At 40.1% G+C, this 12,775-nt stretch overlaps 1 protein-coding gene across 5 annotated transcripts in view; it reads left to right on the plus strand.

Annotated features, from left to right (window-relative positions):
* RAPGEF5 (Rap guanine nucleotide exchange factor 5) overlaps positions 1-12,775 on the plus strand; it is a 508,053-nt gene that overhangs the window by 467,849 nt on the left and 27,429 nt on the right. For all 5 annotated transcript variants that reach the window (XM_032401958.1, XM_032401959.1, XM_032401957.1 and 2 more), the window contains 5 exons: positions 865-962; positions 3,199-3,229; positions 4,148-4,226; positions 6,472-6,621; positions 10,426-10,523. In XM_032401958.1, the coding sequence (XP_032257849.1) occupies positions 865-962; positions 3,199-3,229; positions 4,148-4,226; positions 6,472-6,621; positions 10,426-10,523 (456 nt within the window). The remainder of the gene's footprint in view (positions 1-864; positions 963-3,198; positions 3,230-4,147; positions 4,227-6,471; positions 6,622-10,425; positions 10,524-12,775) is intronic.

The raw sequence follows: 12,775 nt of genomic DNA on the forward strand, positions 1-12,775 counted from the left end.
ACTGATAGGTTTTTCTAATCATTAATAGCTGCAATACCTTTTGAACACAGCTGATTCTCTGGAGACAATATGTAGACAGTTGGACTCCCTTGGCCACCAAAACCATATCAGCTATGCAGGTTAACACAGAGAAAGGGTAGAATGGAATTTGAGCTGGGAGCAGGTCTATTTCAGAATGGACAAGTGTTCAAACTGATTTTGCCTTTCATGAAGGAATTCACTTTGATTTCAAAAGTCAGGTGTCCTTTAGACATCCAGTTAAAAGCTGGTTTAACCACTCTGTGCCTAAACTAATGTTATTTTCTTTTTTTAATTTTTTTTAAGACTTTATTTATTTATTTGAGAGAGAGAGACAAAAAAAGCAGGGGGAGCAGCAGAGGTAGAGGTAGAGGTAGAAGAAGCAGGCTCCTGGCTGAATAGGGAGCATGACGTGGGGCTTGATCCCATGACCTGAGCCCAAGGCAGATGCTTAACTGACTGAGCCACCCAGGCATCCCAAAAACTAATGTTATTTTTAAAACAGCTGGGTAATAGGATTCATTAGATTTTTTTTTTCCTTTCCAAATGACTATGTGGATATTATTTTTTTAATGTAGAATAGGCATGAAAATCTTGAGTAGTTTTCCAGGTGTCTCTAAGTTTCCAGCATTGACTACTTATGGCCCCTGAAAGCTGTGAGAGCCAAACAGTTGAGTGAAGCACTAGGAGGCGGAATCCCACTTAGGATCTCACTGGTACCTGGTTTAACCCCCTGTATGATTCCGCATTCCACCTATTCCCTCAGCAGGTTAACCTTCGTGTAAGTCCTAATCCTTACAAAATAGGCCTTTCAGCTGCCATTTTTCTTTCTCCCCCACCCCCCAGACCATATACAGGAATGTACTGGATGATGTATATGAATATCCAATACTGGAAAAAGAGTTGAAAGAATTTCAGAAGATACTTGGAATGCACCGTCGTCAGTGAGTATTTAATTTTCCGTATTAGTTAATAAAAGAAAGCAGCAAATGTGATAGAATTTGAGTGTCTTACAAATTTCACCTTGGACCCTTTGAATCTGGGATCCCTTGATTCCTTAGCTTTTCTAGTAGTGAATTGTGTATTTTGTTTTTAGATCAAAATGAATGAACACAAAATCCAGCTTATTGGCTATTTTTTTTTTATTTTTTCACATTTAATGCCGATTTTTAATTTATGTTTTTATTTATTTTTTTAAATTTTTAATTTTTTTTAATTAACATATAATGTATTGTTTCAGGGGTACAGGTCTGTGATTCATCAGTCTTACACAATTCACAGCGCTCACCATAGCACATACCCTCCCCAGTGTCCATCACCCAGCCACCCCATCCCTCCCACCCCCTCCACTCCAGCAACCCTCAGTTTGTTTCCTGAGATTAAGAGTCTCTTATGGTTTGTCTCCCTCTCTAGTTTCCTCTTGTTTCATCTTTTCCTCTCTTCCCTCATGATCCTCTGCCTTGTTTTTCAAATTCCACATATCAGCGAGATCATATGATAATTGTCTTTCTCTGATTGACTTATTTCGCTTAGCCTAATACCCTCTAGTTCCATCCATGTCGTTGTAAACGGCAAGATTTCTTTTTTTTTTTTTTTTTTTTGATGGCTGCATAATATTGGCTATTTTTTTTTAACACTGATAGGTAGAAACCAACTGAGCCATAACAACCTGGATACATAAAAACAATTCTTTAATAAGTTATTATTTAATTTTAAAAGTGTAAATATTTAACTTGTCATTTGGGGGGCTCGTAGCTATCTCTAATGGAATAGGAAAAAAAACGGTTTTAGAAATAGGTTTCGGCAAGTCATGAAGCATTTTTAAAGCTCCATTTTATGGATTCCCCGAGGTTTATTTATCAATTTAGAAAGATTAAAGAAAACCATTTATTCCCTGACTTTTGGCATGTGTAAGTATCCCCGAGGTATCTGTCATCTGTCTTTCAGATTGCCAATACCTGATTTACCACTAACTCTCCTTATTAATTTTGGTGAATGAAAAACATCAGGTCATTTATTCAGTTTTCAGATAGAGCTGCAAAGTTAATCTGAAAGGAAAAATTGTTCTCTGATTTACAGTGTACTTTCTACTCAGTAAACATGAAATGCATGTGTTGTCAAGTGGTGAGAAACTTCTTTGAAGATTTCAGCAGTCACAGAGGCACTTCTTGTAGAAGATGTTAATTCAGGCCTTTCAGATGACTAATTTGAGACTTAAAGCCTGACCTAATTTTAGTAAAGAGAGATCCTATTGCACATTAAATGTCTACATGAATTAATTTTAGGGCACAAACAAATCATGTATCAGCTTTAGTCCTCAATCATGAAAATCACACTTTTAGAAATTCAGAAATGAGACACAGTTTAGGACAGTGTTAGAAACAAATGTTGGGAATTTGGGTGATGTTCCTTTGTCACGGTCTACACCATAATAAGTTCTCAGCACCTAAGACTAGTATGAAAATGTGAACAAATAATTGAAACAGGAAAGAAAAAGAGAGACAACTTTTATATCAAAATAATCGCCCACATGGAGGTTGGTCTCTGCTGTAAGGCAGGCCTGGTTACCCTTGGGAAACTTTAATTCATGGTTTGATACATTTAAATGCATTCAGTACATTAATGGAACTTCATACATCTCATTAAAAAAAACTTACATAAAATGGGAAATAATAGGTTAAAATAAGAAATTATATAAGATATGACTCTTGCCTCTTCGGTAAAAGATTATGAGATATCTCTAGATTCTAGAAAAAGATTTGAGCTGGGGACCTACAGAACGTCCCCTACTTCCACCAGAATGGAAACATTCTGGAAAAGATGTGCCTTAGCTAACTTAACCACCTGAATAACAATAATTTCACCCAAAATCTATCAGTATATGAGAAAACTTAGAGTTTCTGTGGACTGAATAAATCCAGTTCTTCCTTCAGCACTCACTTTCTGTGCATAGAAAGTAAAATATACTTGCTGAGGAGATAGCATCTTTTCTTCCTTATTCAGTCGAAACCCAGAGCCCAGTGTCAAGGATGTTATACATAGTGACCTAATGAATACTAGGCTTTATCTTTCTGAAAAGCAGAAACCTCTGCCCAGTACCTGAGAATTAGTCTTCTGTGACGATCACTGCATTATTCTAGGTGTGGGATAAAGACTGACTTCTTGTCCTTTTCCTTTCAGCACTGTAGATGAATATTCACCACAAAGGAAGGTGAGGCAGACCTTTCTCTATCCGAAATGGGGCCATCAAGTTTGGAGACTTTGCTTTGCCTCAGTCGGCATTTCTTCGTAATTAAAATGAATCCTGCCTTAAGCCGACCAGGGGCAGGCAGGGAAGCCTGGGGCTGTGGCTTACACGCACTTTGCGGCTTCACTTCACTTTGCCTGTGCCGCTGTATAGATCCAGACTGGGTGCTAGCCATGTGCCCTTGACTGGACATTCTGCATAGTTTTGGAATCTCAGAGTTTCCCCAGTGTTCCCAGAGTGATCTAAATTTGAATTTGAAACATTGGTGCAAAAAAAGAAAAAAAAATGCATGCAAGAATCTTGACGGCAAGGGTGAGGAAGTACTTTTCAACCCGACAGAAAGAGAAAGAAGGAGTGTGTTTCCTAGTCACCTTGAAGGGGAAATGCAAAATGAGTTGTCAGGCACGAGTTTCGTAGAAGCTGACCTATCGGGTGGATAATCAGAATAAATAATGTACTTATTTCCCTTAAGCAAGTCATTGTGCTACAGCAGAAATATGCAACCGTCTCAAAGTTGCTTTATCCAAAAGCATGGTTAATGTTGGGATGTCTCTCTCTAGAGAAGAATCTGTGGGTATTTGTAGTAGCCAGAGTTCAAAATCATGCCAGTACTCTCCAGCATGTTGCAGGGAATAATTATAGGAGCTTTTTGCCTGCTTCTGGCTTTGGCCAAGGTCTGTTATGTTGCTCAGAATCTTTACCTCCACATGCATTAATAGAGAAAACTCCCTATTTATTCCTCTAAAATTGGTTGGGTGGATTTCATACTTAAAAAAAAGGAAAGAAAATTGGCTAGCTCTTTTGGAACATGTTGTAAACAGCTGTGGTTTTCCAAAGGGCAGGAATGCATTCATTCATTGTTCTCTTTCTCGCTTCTCACAGAATAAAGCCCTTTTCCACCAATTCAGTCTTAAGGAGAACTGGCTCCAGCATAGAGGAACTGTGACTGAAACAGAGGAAAGTGAGTATGATTTTAACGAGGGTTTGGGGTAGGTGGAGTAGCGGTTAATCACCCTCATTGTCCAGCATTAACACATCAGCCTGCCTTGGAGAATTTCCAGCCGCCACACCCCTGTGACGAGCATGTTCGCACCCAATACGGTGGTCTTTATTTTCTTGCTTTGAGTGTTGCAGTTTTCTTGCTCATACACCAGGGTCTCAGGGACCAAGGACGTTTTTAATTTGGAAGGAAGGAGAGAAGACTTCGAAGAGCCCCTTTACTTCCTTAGGGAGAGGCGCAGAATTGCCGGGTGGGTGCCACCTGTGCCTCGTGGCTGCTCTCTCCCTGATCTGTCAGCCCGTTGCCTGGGACTGACTGGAAAGGCCACGAGAGCCAACATGCAGGGCTTTGGTGGGGTCGGTCCCTGAGATGTAGAGGAGACTCTCGGCGAGAACAGCGGAAGGAAGAGAGTGCAGCTGAAATCCCCCGCAAGGCAAGGCTTTTCGCGCCAGCAGGGCCGCAGGCCCAGGCCACCCGCCCTTGGTCAGCACTCCCCACTGCTCCCCGGTGACAGAGCTCGGGACCCACTCTGAGGACGGCTGCTCGCTCAGTACCAGGGGGCACCCTTTAGCCCCCTGAAGGTGCTGCCTTCTGTTACTACTTTGTAACAGAACAGGAAATGGTTTTCTCCTGTTTGCTTAAAGGTTGAGTCAAGTGCGGAGCCTGGGGAAACACAACAGTGGAAACATTCATGCTCTTGTGACTAGGAGATTTCTCTTTGAGCCCACCTCTCGGTCTGTGCTGAAATTCTGAGTGTGAAGGTTTCATGTCTGCTCAGCTTCTCACGTACTTAAGCAACAGAGTGTCACACCCGTGCTGCTTCTGCTACATAGTGTTTGTGGAAGCTGGGAAAGAAATGATCTTACCTCCTAATTCCTTAGCTGCTGATCCTCCAGGCTGATTTGTCTTATAGTTTGATCAGATAATTTCCCAAGCTGATTACAAAGAGTATAAGTATTTCAAGAACCCCCTGGCCTCTTTTTGTTCATCAGTTTATTAAGTAAGCTTTCCTCATATTCAGTGGTTTGTGTACTGGATCTTGTCTTGCTCAAAATTTCATTTTTCTGTGGAAGCAAAAAAGCTTTTTTTGCCTCTCCCGTGTCTGTTGACAACATATAAAACAACTATTTGTGAGATGCTAGTGTTTTAGTGACGTACCAATCCAAGCCAAGATCAAAATATCGTCAATGCCTTCCGGTGGCGTGTTTACTTTGAGGTTCCTACACCTAAACTCATAGTTGTTTTTTTTTTTTTGCTTCATTTGCCTTTCTGTGGGAACCATCCTGAGTTTCTTTTTGTGGGGCCATTTAAATTGCATGTAAGGTTTTTTTAGGAACTGCACTCCCCCTTTGTTTTTTATTTTTTGCAATATGGCAGAGAAGAATATCTAATTGTATTATCTTTTTGAAAGAAGCTAGTATTTTATAATTCAAAGTAGCTGCTGTAAGAAACAAATAATGTATCAGTTATCTCCACTGCTATTAAACAGTTTCTACTCTCAAGTCATAAAGAAAATTTTTTCCAGGACCCCAAGTCACCCTGATAGTGATGATGTCCCAGTAATAATTATTTGCACTGCAGACAATAAAAAAGGAAACTTAAAGGGCTAGAAATGTGACTTCTATTTGGAAACCACATTCACCCCATCTTGATCAGGGACATCATTATTAAATGATCAAGACACCTGAACACAGAAAGCATGGCAAACTGACAGATTTTTTAGATAAGCTTATGAGAGCTCTAATAGCAACTGTGACTGTCCAGAAATGGAGTGTTAAATAAAAATTTATGAGTGAGATATCTTAATATAGTGCTTTGGGAAATCTCAGTAACCCTCAAAGAAGGAACTCAGAGCTGTAGTTCTTGTAACCACCCCCCCCCCCCCCCCCCGCCCCGTGCCGTGGTCAGGCCATCTCCACCATGAGCGCATGCTTCCATGACGTGGGTCTCTCATTAGTTTGGGAAGCCTAAATCCTCGGCATGCTCATTCACCAGCTTTATAACGTTACGTCTGTATCTCAGGTGTGGGCAGGCACCAATTTCTATATGGATGTCCTCAGGCACCCATGTGCAGACATAAATATGTAAATCGAGTTGTGTAGGTTTTATACTGACGAGAATAGGAAAGTGGATGCCTTTATTTGGAAAAGTCTGTACCTCATGACTGCAGTTCTCTATTGACTAACAATTCTTGTGTTGTGTGCAGTTTTTTGCCACGTGTACGTAACGGAGCACTCCTATGTCAGTGTGAAGGCAAAAGTTTCCAGTACAGCGCATGAGATCCTGAAAGTTGTGGCAGAAAAGATCCAACATGCGGAAGAGGATCTGGCTCTGGTGGCCGTCACCTTCTCTGGGGGTAAACTGTTTTCTGTCCTGGAGTATTAATCTTTCTCTGGATCTCCCTGAAAGAAGGAGAGTCGACATTTTTATAGGGTAAACGTGTGGCTTGTCCCTTCTGGGCCCGCAGCTGGATGACCACAGTAACAATAAGAAGCTGCCTAGCGGAGGCGTTTCCATGACAACAGCCGGATACTGTTGGATCCTGAATTTCCTCCCCAAGAATTGAATAAAGGGCCATGCCAGTGTTTTGAAATATATTATAAAGCTTTTCATATTTTATACTCTAGATAAGCCTTCTATTTTCATATTTAAATTAACTTGGGAAATTGCTAAAGGATGAAATTACTTGAGGAAGGAAAAAGAAAGACAGCCTTGAACTAGTCATATTGCTGGCTGACAGTTTAATACTTAAAAAGACTCCCCGTTGAAGGAAATAAAAACTCCAATAAGCTGAAAGCTCACAGGCAGTGTTCGTTCAGGTGGACGTGGGGAGTGAGGTCTGGTTATAGCTTTTCCTTCTGCTGGGCCTTATTTATCCTCGGAGAATGGTTTATTGTCTGTTTTGAATAAGATCACACAGATTACAAGCTGACACTATTGATCTATGTGACCTGAACAGACCCCTTCGTTTTCACTGGGGCCTGTCAGATCTCAATGTTGCTGGCCTCCTTTTTGGCTTACAATCTTTATTTAATATCTCATTAACCCTGAGAAAAATACAAAGAAAGTGACTTAGCATCAATAGTTGAAAAACGGGAGTGCTATGTGAACTAATCAAGCAGAGATGGGGCAAGAAGGAGGGGGGAGAGCCGATACCCAGCGTTCCTGTTTATTCTTTGTTATCATGCTAGGGGAAGGAGGAGAAGATGAGAATTTAACTTGGTGTTAAAGCATTTCTGTGACAGAATCTTCTATTGCTTTGTTACTCAGAAGCAGGTAAATGGTCCTATAAGCTAGCGGATTGCATAAGCAAAGCGTATAGCCCTTCTCCCTGGGCCTAATGAGAGTCTCTCCTCCCTCTCACAGGGCCCTAATTGTGCATCCCATCAAAACATTATCTAGAGAAAAAGAGCAAAAGTGGGAGAAACATCTGGGCTACATGAATTTTAATCAGAGAGTGTTGAATTTTTAATAAAATATTTCAGACATTCCAGATAGATAAGATAAATGCGTATTTTAATTTTAAGTGACCAAAAATATTAAATGATTCTAAACAATATTACGCTTCATCAAAACCAACATTTGCCTCTCAAGAAAGTACCATGACGGTAAGTAGTCATCGGGTCCCCATTCTGGAGGAGGAAGGACGCTGAGTGAACTTGGTAGCACGACTGAGACCTCTCTCCCTTGGGGCTGACTCAGAGTCAGCCCAGGGCCACACGTGAATCTGGAAAGTAATGAGTAGCTCTTTTACTACCCAATATCTATTTGATGGCCATGAAATACCATTTTTACACTCTATTAAATTAGATTCATCAGGGAGGCCAATGTCGTTCTAATGTGTATAGACTCATTGCTAATCTTCTCTAGAAATACCAGCTTATCTCCTGAATTATCCCACAGATTTGGAAATGTGCCATCATTTCCCATCAATTAGTACTTTGGTCTGTTAAGAACCTTTCCGCCCGTAGCTTCATATCCTCCAAACAATAATGCTTTATGAAGAAAAAGGAGAAAAACAGTGTTTAATGTATTCCTTGCTCTATTACCTAATTTTTAGTAAATAATGTTTTAGATACTACTTCAAAATGAAATGACAGTGAGATCTACTCTTATTTTCTTTTTGTCAAAAAAAGTTTGAAAATGTTGCAAATGTTTTAGGTTTTGTGGATTTTTCTAAAAGGACTGGGGCTATTATCCTCATGGCTTTCAGTAGGTTTCTAGCTTTATACCCTGAGTAGGTATAATGTATGTAGTAACAGAAACCTACCTGCCTAGTTTTTCAGAGCTTAAAATTCTATGAGCTTTTATCTTTTAGAGTTTAGTGACAAACCTGAAAATAAGACAAAAAATATTTCCCAGAAAATGGAAAAGTTACTGTCAGAAAGCCATGGCATTTTATTCTGTAGCAAGGGCAGAATGGCTCTCATAAATTCCGATGTAAGGTGAACATAGGCACACACAAGGCTGCAAGAAATTGAAGCTAGAGAAAGAGGGAGGAGAGATGGAAGAACTTCAGAGCCCAGCCATGTGGGATCATTTACCACACACGTCAATGGCCTGACACGGAAGTGCTATTGATCTTTATAATGCTGGGCCATAAAGAATATATTGGATTATCATTTGTGTACTTGGTATTAAGCAGAAATGTTCAAAACAAAATTTGGTCTTTGAACTGATTAAGTTATCTAGAAAAAGATACATGGAATATAGTGTTCCCCAACCATGCTGGGTAACTAAAAGGCTGACTTAGAAGCTGATCATGTTACAGTGCAATAAACTTGAGGATTAGTTTAGTCAATTCCCATCTGTAATTTGTAGTTAAGAGGAGGACATTTTTCTACAAAGAAGGCTATTGTGTTATAAGAGAGCTCCAACGGTGGTAGAAAAATGGCTGAGGGACAGGAATAATTTGTAATAAGGGAAAGAGAAGAATACGTGAAAAATACTTGGCTTTTCCAGTAGTCAAGAAATTTAAAATAAACAGAGAATCTATTTTTGGTTTTAGCTAAATAGCAAACTTACCACAAGGAATGATCAGTATTGGTCAGTGTAAGAATTTGAAAGCAATTTGGCAGTTTGTATCAAAAACTTCAAAAAATATTCATTCCCCTTTGACCTAGTAATTCCATTTCTGAGAATCTATTTTTAAAAATCATCTATGAGCAGCCAACGATTTATGCATAAGGATGCTGACTTCAGCAGTATATATTATGGCTGCTATAATAATAGATCCCATTTATCGAGCCCCTCTTATGTGCCAGACCCCGTGCTAGTATTTATATATATCTTGCCATCTAATTGATATGACAAAAACATTGGAAACTATTAAATTGGTCAACAATAGAGGAAAGATTACATGATGGTGTAATGGACTGTTATGTAACCAATTAAACATGACATACATAATTAATTTTGACAAGTGGATAAGTGCTTAATAAAATCAGAATATAAAACCATATATGGAATAACTGCAAATGTATATGTATGTACCCATACTAATTATGAATGCATATGTGTAAATAATTGCAATTATATGTATGCGTGGATGTTGTTTATACACATTCACATCAAGATCAGAACAAAAACATACCCAAATGTTACCAACATTACCATCCTATGGTTATCTTAGAGTGATGAGATTATTTTTTTTTTTTTAAAGATTTTATTTATTTATTTATTTGACAGAGAGCAAGAGTGAGAGAGAGAGTGAGAGAGAGAGAACGCAAGCAGGGGGAGCAAAAGGCAGAGAGAGAAGCAGGCTCCCCACTGAGCAAGGAGCCCGACGTGGGCCTCAATCTCAGGACCCTGGGATCATGACCTGAGTCAAAGGCAGACACTTAATGGACTGAGCCACCCAGGCATCCCCGAGTGATGGGATTATGAGTGATTTTTACTTTCTTTCCTAAACTGTGTTCTAAAAAAATGACTAAATATTATAAGAAGGAATTGCAAAAGGCTTCCACTTTATGGATATTGAGCAGTGATGTCCATGGTCCCATTGGTGCCATTGAACACAGTTTGCGGAACTGAATTAAATCTGCATTCTATGTACTTTTAAATATTTTTCTTTGGCAATTCTCACTCTTTAGATATACTGTGTATGCCTACTACTGTTCTTGTGTTTCTAATTACTGTTTGTTTTTTTTTTTAAATAAAGAGAAGCATGAACTTCAGCCAGATGACTTGGCCATCTCCAAATCCCTGGAAGCATCAGGTCGGATATATGTCTACAGAAAAGACCTAGCTGACACTTTGGTAAGGACTTTTAGCCTTTACTTGAAACACAAACAGCAGACTAAAGTCATATTTTTGTATGTTTTATAATGAATGTTAGAGAAACACATTGAACTACTTCCTCCTCTGGCCAGTAATAATATACTTGGCAAACAACACCACCTTTGCAAATCAAAGACAGGTACACCTTGAGGAATCCTAAGCCTTTCCTGAGTCAAACCCTGCTTCCCTCTGGGCCTCTGAAACAAGGGATATGAGAGAAGTAACCCCCCCCCATTAATCTTAATTCCCTTCCTTCTTTTTTGATGGATATGAGGAGATCAGGCTGAGAAATGTACCCTGTGCAAATTTAGGGGGAAAGAGACTGTATTGTTTTGGTCTATTTGGCACACTTTGAGTGTACCATTCCCTGGAAGAAAGGGTCAATTATCAGCCTTCCCCTGTAAGATAGGCTCATAACAATGGTACATGGGATGCCGGTGAGGAGTAAGAGTTGGAAGAAATGTAGAACCCATGCTGTAAGTTATTTTCATTTCAAATGTAAGAACATTTACACCTAAGCAGATGATTTGTCGTTCTTACTTTCCTAAAAACCTCAGCCTTGTGATTGCTTTCTGCATAGTAGGATCAGGCCTCAGACCCATCACCCATAAAGAGCAGGCTCTGCCAGACGGTGATAGTATCATCTAGAGACATGGTCCTAGTCTACTTCACGGAGCCATCACTGACTGGGATGGTTTTTTCTAGGCGACTCCTGTTGTATTTATAATTGAGGGATGTATATACCACATGGGTTAACCAAAACTGCTTATAATAAAAATATTTTATGTAAAATTATCTTCAAGTATCAACCTACCAGAATACTAATCATTGTCATTTTTGGCACTTACTACCAGACAGTTAGGTGCTGGGTAGTTTACATACAGTATCTCATTTAATATTCCCAGTGACCCTGTGAAGTTCAGAGAGGCGGAGTCCCTTACTCTAGCTTCCTGCAGCCAAGTAAGGGAAAGTGCTAGGATTCCAGGCCAATATTTGCTTCTGAAGCTCTAACATACCTTTCATTTGTATATGATGAGGGAGCAAAGCAGAGGGAAACTTTTGTCTTACTTGGGCCTCTCTGCTTCGGAGTGTCCTTCAGCAGGTCACAGGTCCTGTGTCTGTGCATGATGTAATTCCATCAGGGAACCATGATGAACAGGATGCACAGCATCCTTGAGTAAACAGTGAGACTGGCTTAACTTTAACCCTCCCTATGAAGGAGGACGATCTACCCTCTGGCTTCTGTGGAGCTCCTGGATGATGGTGGAAACTCACACTCTTGTCCTCCATGCCCTCCTTCCTCGTACGACCCATAGACTTCCTGGTAGTTCCAGAGCTCTCCTTCCACCATCTGGGGCCAGCTTCAGAAGAGTAGAAGGCAGGCCTAAGCAATGTCCTAGTGGAATAAACGGGTGCTCTGAAGTATGTTCCCAGATAAGCCAGTTGCCATCCTGCCCTCAAACGTTTCCAACTCTGCATCCTGCCTGAGATTCCCCTGTTGGAATCATAGCTTTCAGTGTTTTATCTCCAAAAGATTTCAGTTGAAATGGAATATTCTAAGGGCAGGATAGATAACATGCGGAACCACTAGCACCCACTCCACTTACATATAGATGAGTTACTCTTCTCAGAAGGTGGGAATTAGAGCCCTGAATGAATGGGTTAGAGAAATAGGAAGTGTTTGTTGGAGAGGGCCGTAGACAGCCTTGGACAACCAGAGGGCAGTACCAGGGCAAAGGGTGCATTTAGGGAGAAAAAGCAGGAGGGATAAAAAGCCAAGTGAAAATATCCTTACATCTCCAAATTAGTATGCAGAGATTTATGTTACTTCCCAGCTCTTGGCTCTCCCTCTGAACGCCTGCAGTGTAGCATGGCATCTATCTGGTTCCAAACTAATCAGGCCATGAGAAACGTGGGCTTTCCCCTACTCAGTATTTGCACACGCATTCTTTCAGTCCACCCTCATTGAGCTCCCCACTGTGTCCCACTCTGGGCTACAGGGACAATTTGTACTTTGACCTGCACTGAAAAGAATCAAGTCTGTGGAGAAACTGTGGGGAGGCCTTTTGCCTTTTTTTTTTTTTTTCCTTCAAATTAGGAAACCTTTTCATAACAATAAAACTTGTAAAATGCAAATAGTTTTGCAGTTTTAAAATAGGAATTAATATTCGGAACCTGAAATATTCTCTTCATCCTGGCATGTCATTTATTTTTGCAAAGTCCCATCTTTT

Source organism: Phoca vitulina, unplaced genomic scaffold (genome assembly GCF_004348235.1).
Source record: "Phoca vitulina isolate PV1807 unplaced genomic scaffold, GSC_HSeal_1.0 scaffold4, whole genome shotgun sequence".
Lineage (NCBI taxonomy): Eukaryota > Metazoa > Chordata > Mammalia > Carnivora > Phocidae > Phoca > Phoca vitulina.